A 14187-nucleotide genomic window follows, 5' to 3' on the forward strand; every position below is an offset into this window, starting at 1 on the left:
AAAGGCCATCTTTTAACACTTTGGGGATATTACATTTACTTATAAAAAGTGAAATATAGATGTATTTTATTAATGTTAAAGGGAAAACTTACTTCATTGAAATTTACTGTTTGCTTAGGTATAATCTTTTCTATTTTCTCATAATAAAGTGCGTTCTATATGTTTTGGGTAGTATGCTACCTAACTATTCCAGGAGTTATTTCACATTCGGCAGTTAATTTATACTAAGAAGCTAATATCAAAACAAAGCCCTTTATTGCCCATGGTTCCAGATGCATTTCCTACTCACTGTACATGATTATACTTCAGCCACTGCTGTGAATATACATTTTTCACTTAATTATCTATAGTAACTTTAGTCCATTCTTAATCTAATATAACTCATATCTCTGCTTGCTGACATTCAGGTGCATCTTCTATTTTTTTTCTCTTTTTTTATTTAGCTAAAGAACAGTATTTCATTCCAGGTAGGTTTTGCTCGGTAGTAGGACTAACTGCAGACACCTTTTCCTCACCTTATAAAATGTAGCTTCTAAAACTTTGATATGCATGCTTTGGAAAATCCAGTGGGTACTCTGTAGCTATATTTCCTTCTGCATAGATCACTTGTAGCTGTTTCCTGAAAACCTGACCTTTGCATGCAGCTTCTGATGTTAAACATATTACTATTAAAACCCACCTTTTTCTCTCTCTCTCACTTTGGCACATTATCTGAAATTTCTCACAGTAGCTAAAATGTTTCAATCTATGGCTTTCTACTTAAATAATTTTCTCTCCTTATGTTGTATATCTGCCCTTTTAACCTGTTTTTAAAATATAGCATCTTAAGCTGGTTTTAAAGACAGAGACCTTTCTGTTGTCAAAGAACTAGTTCTACATGAAATCAGTTTCAAACACACAGAACTGTGTTTTCCATCATGAGATTTACTTTTTTATAGAGATTTTTTATACTAAAAAAGTATCCCTTACTTTTTGCTTTACTTTGCTTGCTGTTGCTTCACTTTTTATAACAAAGCAACAACTTCCTGCTGATTTATGTGAGTTGTACTTTGCTTGTGATTTAAAATTCTTACATCCCTGGAATCACAGTATAATAACTCCACGAAAACAATATTGACATCCATCCTGAAAGCATCAGAAGTTCATGGGCACCAAGTGCCTTAGATAACTTAGGCAGATGAATGGAATGGTTCTTAGAAAAATAAATGAAATGTTTTACCACTGCAGTCTTAACACTATCAAGGCTGATGATTCTAGAACTAGCTCTTTGAAATATGTTTCTTTACTTATTTTTTCCTTGCCTGCCAATTGTGTAAAATGCCTCTTGACTTGTTTGTTTTAAACCATTATATAAAAATACATGTTAGTAGTTCATTGGCTACATTTACAATATCCTGGGTATATTCTAGACTAAAATATATCTTAATAGTTATAAATTTAAAAAATATTTATAAGGTGTTAGTATGAAAAAACATACTTATTTTCTTAAGAAGAACTCTGGGTTTGGTCTCTGTTTTAAGGAGATATACGTTGCTTGCCATTGTTGGATTATAATATGAATAATTGTATGCATTTAACAGATTTTGTTTCATTACATATTTTGACTTGAATGGTCAGTAATATATATATTACACTGGCTGCATAACAATTAACATGTTGAAAAGAACAGTTGATTGGCCTTCATTGGCAATCTTTAAAATTCACTGTTTTTACCCAATTATTAAGTAGAAGGTCATCTGATAGCTATTACCCAGAAAAAGCCATTTTGAAAAACAAAACCCCTATAGGATAAAACATTGATATTACTTAAATCCCCAAATTAGAGAAGTGAATATAATTATCAAATTATTCAATCTGTCACATTTAAATATGCTTTATCAATAATTTAGAAATTAATATTTCAAATTCACCAAATAAGGAACAAAAGTCAGGTTGTTTTCATAAATTCTGATACAGTTTTGCCCTCTTATTAACAGCAGCCAAAATAGGTTTGGGGGAAAAAAAAACCCAAAAACTTTTATATCAGATATCATGGCTTAATTGTCAATTTCTGGTCATTCAATTTACATGATTTAAACAAATAATTATAGAAGTCAGGACTCAGGAGAATTCTTTGGGCCTCTCCTCCCTTTTTTTTTTCCCAGATTTTAATTAAAATATGTGCTTGCCTAAAGAGCAACCATAAAATAAGCATTGCCATTGCATTGAATGCAGATTATTTTCAATGTAAAATACCTCGTGTATCTGTCACTTAAATTTTGTTCCCTGTATTTCCTTACTTCACTTTTTAAATGAAAGCTTAAACTACAATACAACAGATCCTCAATAAATGCCACAACATTAATTGGCAAATGTAATGAAACTTCTATATTCAGCTTTGCAAGCTTCTTCCGAGATCCTGATTCCATTTCAATTAAGTGACATTATTTATAAGTTGGAAAGATCATTATGAAACATGTAAGCTACAACCTAAGGTTTAATCCAAGTGTTCCAGTGATAGTCCTTGAAGATCTCACGATTAGTTTTTCAATTCATTTTACATGTCTACTTGCCTACCACCATTCTGGATAGCATCTAGAGATTACAGTGAGTGCTCAAAGAAAATTTATCTTGTGGAGACTTCATTTTTTTAGAGGAATTGACAAGAACTTAATTTGTGTTGTGCATCTTGTATGCCATTGCTTTTCCTGTAAGACCACTGTGCTTCAAAAAATGATTATGAAAGTTTACAAAGCATGACGATTCTTGTCACACCAGGCCATTCCCCGATAATTGCCACAGTAAGGGAGGAAGGAAGAGACCTGAGTGAGTTTTATATACGTGTGTGTGAATCTTAACTGGGTTTACTGTCTTTCTTTCCTTCTTGGTGATGTTTACTTTTGCAGGAATTCACCATTTTGGCTGTAAGTAAAGTGTCTGATCTGAAACATGATATCCTCCCTTTTCAATCCTGATGTATCTTCTTTTAGTCTCACTCTTTTGCACCTTTTTTTTTTTTTTCCAAGAAGAAACCACAGATCTTTTGAGCCTCTCTGTTGTCCTTGTAGCGCACCTTCAACTTCTTCCTGGATGTTTTTCCCGAAAGCTGTTGTTTCCATTCTGCAGTTCTGAGGAACGTTGGAGGCACCTTTCAGTATAGCCCCTTCTTTGTGTTTCCAGGGAATCTTCAGTAGTAATACTCTTACTATGGTCAGAAACATTCTGCGGGGAGAATGCATGTCATGTAAACAGTATTACGTTTCCAGAACATCTGTAGCTTTTCTCCTGCTTCCCTTCATCTTTCCTCTTGGTCTTACCTTTGGCCTAGTGGATGGTGTAGTGGTTATGTAGCGAGATTTTCTGTTGTGCTTGATCTAACCATGTGGTTGCCAGGTATGAGTAAAACATGGTTCCGTCAAGCACCATGGAACGTCACGCAGCTTTCTACAGCATGACAAGCTGCTGAGGCTTAAATCAGGATTTACTTGTTTCTTTTTATAAAATCAAAATGAACAAAAGAGGGCTTTTTAAGCATTTCTGAAGATTATGTGAGAGGGAGAGAATAATAAAAGACCATAGAAAATTTAAAAACCTGAGTCCATCTATTTGCCTTGAAAGCCCTAATTGAAAATGATATCTAGGCATATGTTTATTACTGGATACATTTTAAATTCTTGACTCAGAGAAAAAATAAACTTTTTCACGACTAGTAGCCATTGTGTGATTAGCTGTCAAATAGTCTAGAATGGCTCATAACTGGATCAGCAGAAAGTACAGCTGTGAAAAGCTCAACTCTGTTAATGTTTTCCTGTCCTGTGAATCTGGTTACTCTTTTTTCCAGCAAATTCCAAGCCCTTGTTTTAACCCTCTCCTGACATCCATTGACCAAAATTCCCCAAGTTGTCTCCCTGCTGCATAATCTATAGTTACCTTACTTTTTTCTTCCTACAAATAAACAAATATTCTAACCTTCAGACTCAGTATCTTCTTTTCTGGCTTGAATCCTCAATAGGTACAGAAGATTATCGATCAAAATTAAGTGGGGACTGCTTTGCCGATCTGGCTTGCCCTGAAAAGTGCCGCTGTGAAGGGACCACAGTAGATTGCTCCAATCAAAAACTCACCAAAGTCCCAGACCACATTCCCCAGTACACTGCAGAGCTGTAAGTTCATCTCCCAACAAAATCCGGTTTGGGAGGGAAGGAATGAAAGCATCAAAGCATTGGGATTTTTGTCTTGCCCTTTCATTCTCAATAATTACATTAATTTTAATTGACACACATTGGCATAACTCTCTTTGTACAAGTATATGTATTAGAGGTTTTCTTACTTCATCTTTCTGGCCCAAGATACAACTACAGAAATTAACTCACCTCTCAAAAATTCAGTTAGCACTTAGTAGTGCTAATAATAATACATTCATTTGATATCTATTTCTTGGATATTACTTATGTCCAAACCCATTTCTAAGCACTTAATAGATTTTTAATGTAGTCTTTTCAGCAACCAAATAAAATAGTTTAGAGTCACCATTTTGAATCTGTGTTAATTATGAATTCAATCAGAGTCCTTTTTTTTATCAGCTATGCTACTTCACTGACTCACAAGTGGAAGGATTCAATGTTTACCAAGTATGAAGCACAAAGGATGTTTTTTTTCTGAACAATGTATATCATAGCAGGAAAAGCTAAAAAGACAGAGTGTAATCAGATCTATATTTATAACACTAACATAGGGCCTAGCACATACGAGGCTCTAAAATATGTTTGAATCATTTATAGATTCTGTGCCCATGTATGTTGGCCTTCACTGACTTTATTTATAAAAGTATGACATTTAATGTTAGTGTTTCTAAAAATCCAAGAAAAACCTAGTGAAACCTCATCATTTTTAGAACATCTTAGCAATGTTTATGTCTAGCACCATCTGGTATTTTTCATTAACTGCTTTGCAAAGTTGGTTGTCTTTTTGTGCATGTATAATTCTCTTGTCTTCATCTAGATTATAGCCCCTTGATGACAGAGATTGTGTTTTATAGTTTATCTCCCACAATGCCTATACTCATGCCTGTTACTTAATGGATTTTAAGCAATTTGAGTCATTAAAAATAATATAATGCTTTCAAAAAGATGGCAGAAACTCACTACCTAGTGATTATAATGATGCTTTTTAAAATTTCTGTTAGTTCATGAAGCTATTTCATAGGTCCAGGACTTTAGAAATGCATGGAGACCATACAGTAAAAGCCATGAACTCTGTATTTACTATCATGTAGGGAGTTACATTCATTTCCAATAATACTACAAACAATAATTCAAATTTTATCTTCCAGCATGATAACACTTTAAATAAGTTTACTTGTCACTCAAGAATTTAGAAATTCATATCTAACTCATCTTTCAGCAAAGGTTGTGTGTGTTTTAAGAAATTAAGATTTTTTTTAATTATACCTTTAAAAATCAGTACTGGGAAGAAAATATTTGTAAAACATATATCTAATATATATATGTATATGTATATATATATATATATATATATATATATATATATATATATATATATATATATATATATATATATATATATATCTGCTCAGGGACTCATATCCAGAATACATAAGAGCTCTTACAACCCAACAATTAAAATGTACCTTACCCAGTTAAAAAGTGGTCAAATTATTTGTATGGACATTTCTCCAAAGAGATATACAAATGAGCAATAAGCACATGAAAAAATACCCAGTATCATTAGTCATGAAGAAAACGCAAATCAAAACCATAATGAGAAAAAAAAAAAAACATAATGAGGAAGCACTTCACATCCAGTGGAATGGCTTTTATAAAAGACAGTAACAGGTGAGAGAAATTGGGCCCCTCATACATTGCTGGTGGGAAGGTAAAACGATGCAGCACTTTTGAGAAACAGTTAGGCTCTTCCTCAAGGAGTTAAATATAGATTTACCATGTGACACAGCAATTTCACATCAACGTACATAACCAAGAGAATTGAAAACATACAGCCATACAAAATCTTGTATGCCAGTGTCTTAGCAGCATTATTTATAATGATTAAGAAGTGAAAGCAACTCAAATATCCATCAGCTGATGAATGGATAAACACTGTGGTATGTCCACACAATGGAATGTAATTTGGCCATAAAACAGAATGAGGTACTAATCTATGCTAAACGTGGAAGAACCTTGTAAATATTATGCCACGTGAAAAAAGACAGACACAAAAGGCCACATTTTGTGTGATCCCATTTATAAGAAATATTCAAAATAGGAAAATCCACAGAGACAGCAGGTAAATTAGTGGTTGCCAGGGATTGAGGCAGTGGGAGGCAGCAAACTGAGAGTGACCACTAATGGGTATGGGGTTTCTTTTTTGGATGATGAGTATGTTCTGGAATTAGGAAGCAAAGACGGTTGCACAAGCTGGTGAATATTTTAAAAACCACTGAATTGGGGCTTCCCTGGTGGCGCAGTGGTTGAGAGTCCGCCTGCCGATGCAGGGGACACAGGTTCGTGCCCCGGTCTGGGAAGATCCCACATGCCGCAGAGCGGCTGGGCCCGTGAGCCATGGCCGCTGAGCCTGCGTGTCTGGAGCCTGTGCTCCGCAACGGGAGAGGCCACAACAGTGAGAGGCCCGCGTACTGAAAAAATAAAAAATAAAAATAAATAAAAATAAAAATAAAAACCCACCGAATTGTACACTTTAAAAGGGTACATTGTGTGGTGTGTAAACTGTATACCAGTAAAGCTGTTGATACATATTTATGGAGAAGTGACTAGAAAAAAAATATCCTAAAGTGCTTTTGGAGGCAGGGATAATAGTGGAAAAACAAGTGTGAGAAACTTTGTTCTACAGATTACTGAATGAGAGTTGGTTTTGAATTTCGATGATTGGTTTTCTTCACTACATGCTTCTTAACATGTTTTATTTTGGTCATTAAAATATGGGATAAATTGGAAAAAAATCTGTACTTCCCACAAATTTTCTGTGATATGTGTCCTATATTTTGCTTTAGGATATTCATTAAATACTGTTATAATTCTGTACGAGAAATAAAATTTAACCTCTTCCTGACTGTTGGGAATGAAACTTTTCTGTTTCTGTTTTCCCTAGACGCCTCAATAATAATGAATTTACAGTGTTAGAAGCTACAGGCATCTTCAAGAAACTTCCTCAATTACGTAAAATGTAAGCCGTATATTAACCATCTTTTAAAATATCTGTAGTGCTGTGTTTTCTTATACCTTTGCAGTTTTATTTAGATTTCTTAGGAAATTGGAAAATATAAAATATTCAGAGACATGTCTATACAGTGACTACCTGTGACATGAATTTAGGGTAAACTCTGAGAGGAACCTAAGTAATTGGCTCTTTCCTATATATTCCAGTGATGGCAACCATGTTTTCTGTAGCATAACCCTAGCACCTTGCCTTAACTCAGACAGCTTGTTTGTTATGTGGCCACAGCAGGAATCCAGCAAACTAAGTGCATTAGAGATGAGTTCAGTAATGTTTTGTAACTTCCTTTACTGTTCCCCAAACCATGCTGTTATTTCTCTTTCAGCACATTCATGTCAACTGTTTGACTTTTTTCTTCATTAAACTTTCATTAGAAGATAGTCAAAATTAATGATTGGTAAACTGGCTTAATAGCTCATTTGTGTTACTACATGTCCGCAACTCATATTTTAAAATAAGTTTATAAGCTCAGCAGTTTCAACAACACTCAGACAGTAACCCTCCCCCACCCAAGGTGGATGGAAAGAGAGACAGGACAGAGGCCAAGAATGAGGGTCCGGGGAGCACCCTCCACATAACAGGAAACATCAGGAGAAGGAAAGAAGCATACTTCTGTGATATCTGTGCTTTCATATATGTAACTGGTCCACAGTCACATAGGCTATAAGTGGCAGAGCAGACTGAAAGCATTTCCTGTGCACTTGACCCACATATTATACTGCTTCCCAAAGAGTTTCTAAGTTCTTAACTGTCCTCCTTTTTCACTGACGTTAACTGCTTTTTCTTTTTAGTTCTAAGATGCTTTTCAATTCAATACATATTTATTTAGCAGCTGCTATGTGCAGCGCTCTGAAAGGAATAAAATGGTACCTAAAAATGATCCTTGTTCTGTGGGCATCCCTGGTCTTGGAGTGAGCCTTGAGAAAGAGAGAGAACCTATAGGAAGATGTTACCTCAACTGGATGTTCTTGCCCTCTGGTCAAGCCTTAGTATTTTGTATGATACAAAATACTGGCAGTTAAGTTGGTTGTCTTGACATATTATTACATGAGAAGTTTAACTGGGAACAATCTCAGATTCAGATACATTTCTGATGCTATCTAAATACAAACATATTTTAGTCTTTCCTTCTTTTCTCTATCCAGTTGTCTTCTTTGAGTCACTAATTCATTCAACAGTTTTAATTGGGCACTTCTTTGAAAAATCTCTTAGTAAGTGTGGTGGCAAACATAAAAGTTTACAGAACTCAGTACCTGACCTCAAGAGTTTTATATCCCTGGGGGCCCTGGCAGATCATTGATCGGGCTGGTACTTTTCAGCATAGATATTTCTCCTTTGTATTATTATCACTTTGGCTTGATGGAATCAGGAAGTGGTGACTTTTCAGAGCCTTGGGAATGCCAGGCAGTGAAGAGCTTAGAGTTTTTGTGGAAGATGTTCGTTCAGTAGAAGAAAATGATCAGACATGTCTCAGTGCCCTTGTTGTTAGAAAGAAATTGTTTCAAATATTTGTTTCAACCATTTTTATTTAGAAACTTTAGCAACAATAAGATCACAGACATTGAAGAGGGAGCATTTGAAGGCGCAGCTGGTGTAAACGAAATACTTCTCACGAGTAATCGTTTGGAAAATGTTCAGCATAAGATGTTCAAGGGATTGGAAAGCCTCAAAACTTTGTAAGTATTCTTATTTGCATTGTGATTCTTCTACCACAGGATTGTAATTCCCAGGTCATTATATTCCTGGGAGAGAGAATAGCTCCTGCTTTTCCTCATCCCCGCTATCTCTGCTCTGTCTCTGTCTCTCTATATCTGTCTTTGTATCTGTCTCTCTCTCTGTCTGTATCTCTCTCTCTCTCTCTCTTTCTCTCTATCACACACACACACACACACACATTTTGTAGAGGCAAATGTCCCTGGGGCTTCCCTGGTGGCACAGTGGTTAAGAATCTGCCTGCCAATTCAGGGGACATGGGTTTGAGCCCTGGTCCGGGAAGATCCCACAGGCCACGCACGGAGCAACTAAGCCCATGCGCCACAACTACTGAGCCTGCGTGCCACAACTACAGAAGCCCACACGCCTAGAGCACAAGCTCTGCAACAAGAGAAGCCACTGCAATGAGAAGACTGCAACCAAAAGTAGGCCCTGCTTACTGCAACCAGAGAAAGCCCGCACAGCTACAAAGACCCAACGCAGCCAAAAATAAATAAATTAAATAAATTAATTTATTAAAAAAAGTCCTTGACTCTGATACCTCTGACTTCAGTATGCTGCTTGCAAATGATCAAAAGATGCTCTCCTGGATGTTGAATCCTCAACAAAAAAGATTATCTTTGCTCCAGTGCTTGTACAGATCTGGCTCCTCTGTTCTTCCTCAGAACAATCATTCTCTTTCCTTTTCCTCAAATACCTCCACCTAATACTCTTTCTTGGCCCAAGGTCGCTAGCTTCAGAACCCACTCCAACACCTGCAGCAGAATAAGCCTAGCTGGAGACTGCCTTCATCTGCCCCTGCAAAGTCTTAGTGAAAAAGAGAGAAACTGGCTGGTGGTATATCTTTTACTGTCTATTTCAAAGAAAACATGTGAAGCGTATGTCTGCTTACTCAGCAGTAGGGAGGTTGGGAAAAAGAAATCCTATATGTTTCCAGAAGGTTGTTGGCCAAGGAAGATAGGGCTTGAATTGATGAGTAAGGACAACACTTTGAGTTACTTGAATTTTCTTCTATGTGTATGCGTAGTTTTCATAATCTCTAAAGCATAAAATTATGTTTGACAAAAGTGGTGGCCTAAACATTGGAAGAGACACTAACGAAACTCTGAAGCCTTTGGAAGACATGAAGGAAATTATTTGTAACCAAGACACGCCCTTGGGAATTGCAGTGGAAAGAGGCCAAGCTCTACTGTCTCCCCCAAACCCTCACCCTGCCCCATGCAGCCACCAAGAGCCATGCGTGCCCAGGGCTTCAATTTCCCCAGCCAGCATTTCCCCAGCCAGCAGCATCCCCAATTCACATCCTACTCAAAAAAGCCCCTGCCCATGAAAGGAGAAATATGTTCTTTGAGCTTCCTGGGGTAGCCTGGAGCCGAATCATCCAACACAGCCAAACTGCCACCTGCTGACCACTCCCATGGGCTAACTAGGAGTCCCTTCGAAATGCAAAATGTAATGCAAATATCCCTTTGGTCTTTTTATGGAGGAGATCCTGGGAGTGTAGAAAGCGGACAGAGAAGATATACCACAGGTGGTTATATCTACTCCTGCCCCTATTCCCCTCCCCGAAGCTGCCTCAGGTAACTCAACAAAACATAAATCCTGCAGCAGGCAAGAGCCTCCCTTCTTAAATAGTAGCCAAGTGACTGTTGTAACTAGAACCTTCTCCTTAAGGGGGCAGTGTGTGTCAGGATGGGGAGGGGAGGATGAGGGGTGAGACTGTAACTACCTACATTAGATAGCCTTGGGCTGCTGTAACAAGATAAGTGACTTAAGCAACAGGAATTTGTTTTGTCATTGTTCTGGAAGCTGGAAGTCCAAGATCAATGTGTTGAGAGGGTTGGTTTCTGGTGAGGACTCCTTTCTTGGCTTGTAGATGGCTACCTTCTCGCTGTGTCCTTGCATGGCCTTTCCTCTGTGTGTGGGAAAAGAGAGCTCTGGTGCCCCTTCCTCTAAGGACACCAGTCCTATCAGATTAGGGCCCCACCCTTAGGGCCTCATTTCACCTTAACTACCTCCCTAAAGACCCTGTCTCCAAATACAGTCATATTGGGGGTTAGGGCTTAAGGGTAGGAATTTTAGGGGGACACAGTTCTGTCCATAGCACCACTCCAAAGAGTTTATCAAAGTATTTTTTTCTGGCTAGGTTCAGTCACATGACTCTCTCTGAGACAAATTCTCTAAATTCAGCCTTCTCCTTTGTTATATTTCTAGCAATGTTTTTGTGCCTCTTGTGTTTTGGCACCTGAGACAGACACCCACTGACTCTCTACTTAATCCCACTGTACCTCAAGCAGCAAAACAGATCATTTAGACCAAGCTAGGAGTGTTAAAAGGCCTTCTGTGGGTTTATTGGAACATAGCTATTGCTTTAAGTGGTCTCTTTCAGCTTGGAGCTATAAAGATTTTGACAAGACCCTCCTCACAGCCTATAGACTTCTCAATCCTTTAGGACTAGTAAACCTCTTAGTTCATACATGTACATATTTCAGTGGGTCTTTGAACCCCCGATGTTGCAGGCAAAATGTGGTACATATGTGTGCTTGTGGATTTTTCCAGTGACGGAAAGCAAAGCTTTTTTCGACTTTTCCCAGGAGTCTGTGACTCCAACAAGATTAAGACCAAATGTTCTTTACTATTTATGACAAATGATAGTACTGATAGGACTACTTTTCTGTTGTGCATTTGTTTCCTAACATAAAACGATGCCTTGATAAGAAGGTCATTATCCTTTCTTGTTATCTGCGAGTTAGCAGAATGCAACAGCTGATATTTCTTATTTATTATAGGACAATCTAGAATTTTAAAGGAATGCTTTGTTGTTCTTTTTGCAGTCTTCTATCAGGGTGCTCAACCCATGTCTAGAAGCATTAAGGAAAATATTAACTTTTCAGAAATTCTGAATAAAGTTTATAGCAACTGTTCATCTTTACGTGGGAGTTTAAGAAGCTTTTCATTCCTTTTCTAAGTCCCACAAATAAACATTTTGGGAAAAGAATTGAGAAACAGCTAAAATTTTAGCACTGATGAAGAAATGACAAAAGTGTTAATCCTGTTAATGGCAATGACTAAAGAAAAAATGGTCAGAATTTTTTTCAAGAGAAATTTTATTGTGAACAATTGGGGTCTCTTAAAGTATTACCTCCTTTTAAGTCTAAACTCAAAACAAATAATTTGTTCAGGCTTTGTGAAAGCTCAGTCAAGTTTGCCTCCTCCAGCCCGTGTTGACATTGACTTGACTGTGAGTTCCTGAGATGCCCTCAATTCTTCATTTTCTGTGGCTATTGATTCGTTTTTGCCTCCTTTCTCTTCAGCAGCAAATGTAATGCTTCTTAGAATATATAAATCATGGGGCTTCAAGGGCTTAGAGAGCTGTAGGTGAATTAGGACATTATGTAATAGTGCAAACATAATTGTATCATTAAAGGAAAACATTCTATCCTCACTAGATGGGGTTGTAAGCTGGTGCTGAGGCTCATGAGTTTCTGTAACTGAATGTTATCACTGACAACTCTAAGCATTTTATTCTAGCACAAGGTTCTTACTATAGTCGGCTCTCCATATCCACGTGTTCTGCATCTGCAGATTCAAGCATCCATGGTTAATCTGGAACCCGTGGATATGGAGGGCCACAGATTTTGGTATACAAAGGAGGTCCTGAAACGAATCTCCCAGGGATACCAAGGGATGACTTGTACATATCTACAGCAATTCCTAATGACAGGAGAACATTCAGAAAGCAGGAATGAATGCTACACATTTGCAAACAGGGGTTGTTTCAGTCTTAAGATAGGCAAAATTGATTGCCTGATATTTTATCTCCATAATTATGTTGTATTTTTTTCCCTCAGGATGTTGAGAAGTAATCGTATAAGCTGCGTAGGGAACGACAGTTTCACAGGACTCAGTTCTGTGCGTTTGCTTTCTTTATATGATAATCAAATTACTACAATTGCACCAGGGGCTTTTGATACTCTCCATTCTTTATCTACTCTGTAAGTATGAAAAGTAGTCTTCATTTATGTATTAATTGAGCCAGTGTATTATATTTATTACTTTTATTGATAAGATTTTAATGCATTACTAAGCATTCCATAAAAATGAGATCAAAGACTCAGACTTTTTTTAAAAAGGACAAATTTGTTCATGTTAAACTTATTTTAATTTTTCTATAAACATTGACTACTATCCTATACTAAAATTTAACAAAAATCATGGTATTTTTCAGTCATTTGTTTTTATAACAATATGATATGGCTTAATTTATAAATGGTAATCTTATAATTTGATTGAGAATTATTTTATTCTTTTACAAATAAAAGAAATGTAGATTTGTTTTTCCCAGTGCTCTCACTGGAGTCTTCACAATATAAGTATTATAAAAACAGAGTTGTTATTGCCAACAAACTGTACTCAAAAGGATCATTCACAATGACAGGAGATATATTAGGATGACCTGACCAACAATAAAAGGTCATCAGAGGGCATTTACTGTGATATTAAGAAGATATTAAAGAAATAGGCTGAGCCTATCAAGAGCACATTTTATGTAGACAGTTGGAGCATAAAGAATATTTGTAGGTCTACAGATAGAACTAAGAAAGTGTCAGAAAACAAACAAACTTTCCAAGTGTTTCAGGCCCCTTGTATGTCAGTATTTAAAAAGCAGTGTTTGAAATGATAAACCTTATAACTGATATGGCTTCCTGGTAATGGTGGCATCTAAAAATACTAATTTAACTGAAAAGGTAGTTAGAAGGAAAAGAATCATGTTCAACGTAGCTCAAGTCCCTGAAGAAATAATTTGAGGGAAGCATCCATCCATCAGTAAGGTACTTAATCCTCTTTCCACATAAAATGTGACATTTTCCATCAAGTGACTAATTTGTGTATATTAAAGATGGCATGTTTATAAATAATGGGATTGTCAATAGGTTTGTGCTGAAGTGGTGAGATGCCAAAAGTATTGAGATTTGTAGAAGTAAGTTCATTTTTATAACTGGCATTTAATCAACTCAGCTGTCAGTTCAGATGGGAAACCTATTCTCTGGAGCAAATAAGAGATGGAAATCTTGAAATGACAAATTAATGAAATAGCTGTTGTCAGGTTAAACTCAATAATATAAGGTAATCAGCCTTCATCTTTATATTAAATTACTGCATTATCAGTGTAGGGAAGTTTGACAGTAAGTCAGATCTCTGACAAGTTTAAATTATCTCTAAATGAGATATCTATCAGGA

The 14187-nt window shown here is 36.6% G+C and overlaps 1 protein-coding gene across 2 annotated transcripts in view; it reads left to right on the forward strand.

The window, feature by feature from the left end:
* SLIT2 (slit guidance ligand 2) overlaps positions 1-14187 on the forward strand; it is a 377012-nt gene that overhangs the window by 286528 nt on the left and 76297 nt on the right. Inside the window, exons 15-19 of one of the 2 annotated variants that reach the window (XM_082611084.1) lie at positions 444-467; positions 3992-4142; positions 7108-7182; positions 8766-8909; positions 12798-12941. In XM_082611084.1, coding sequence (XP_082467210.1) covers positions 444-467; positions 3992-4142; positions 7108-7182; positions 8766-8909; positions 12798-12941 — 538 coding nt within the window. The remainder of the gene's footprint in view (positions 1-443; positions 468-3991; positions 4143-7107; positions 7183-8765; positions 8910-12797; positions 12942-14187) is intronic. The other variant, XM_082611085.1, reaches the window with a different exon arrangement.

The sequence above is a fragment of the Mesoplodon mirus genome (genome assembly GCF_964341445.2).
Source record: "Mesoplodon mirus genome assembly, chromosome: 2".
Taxonomy (NCBI): domain Eukaryota; kingdom Metazoa; phylum Chordata; class Mammalia; order Artiodactyla; family Ziphiidae; genus Mesoplodon; species Mesoplodon mirus.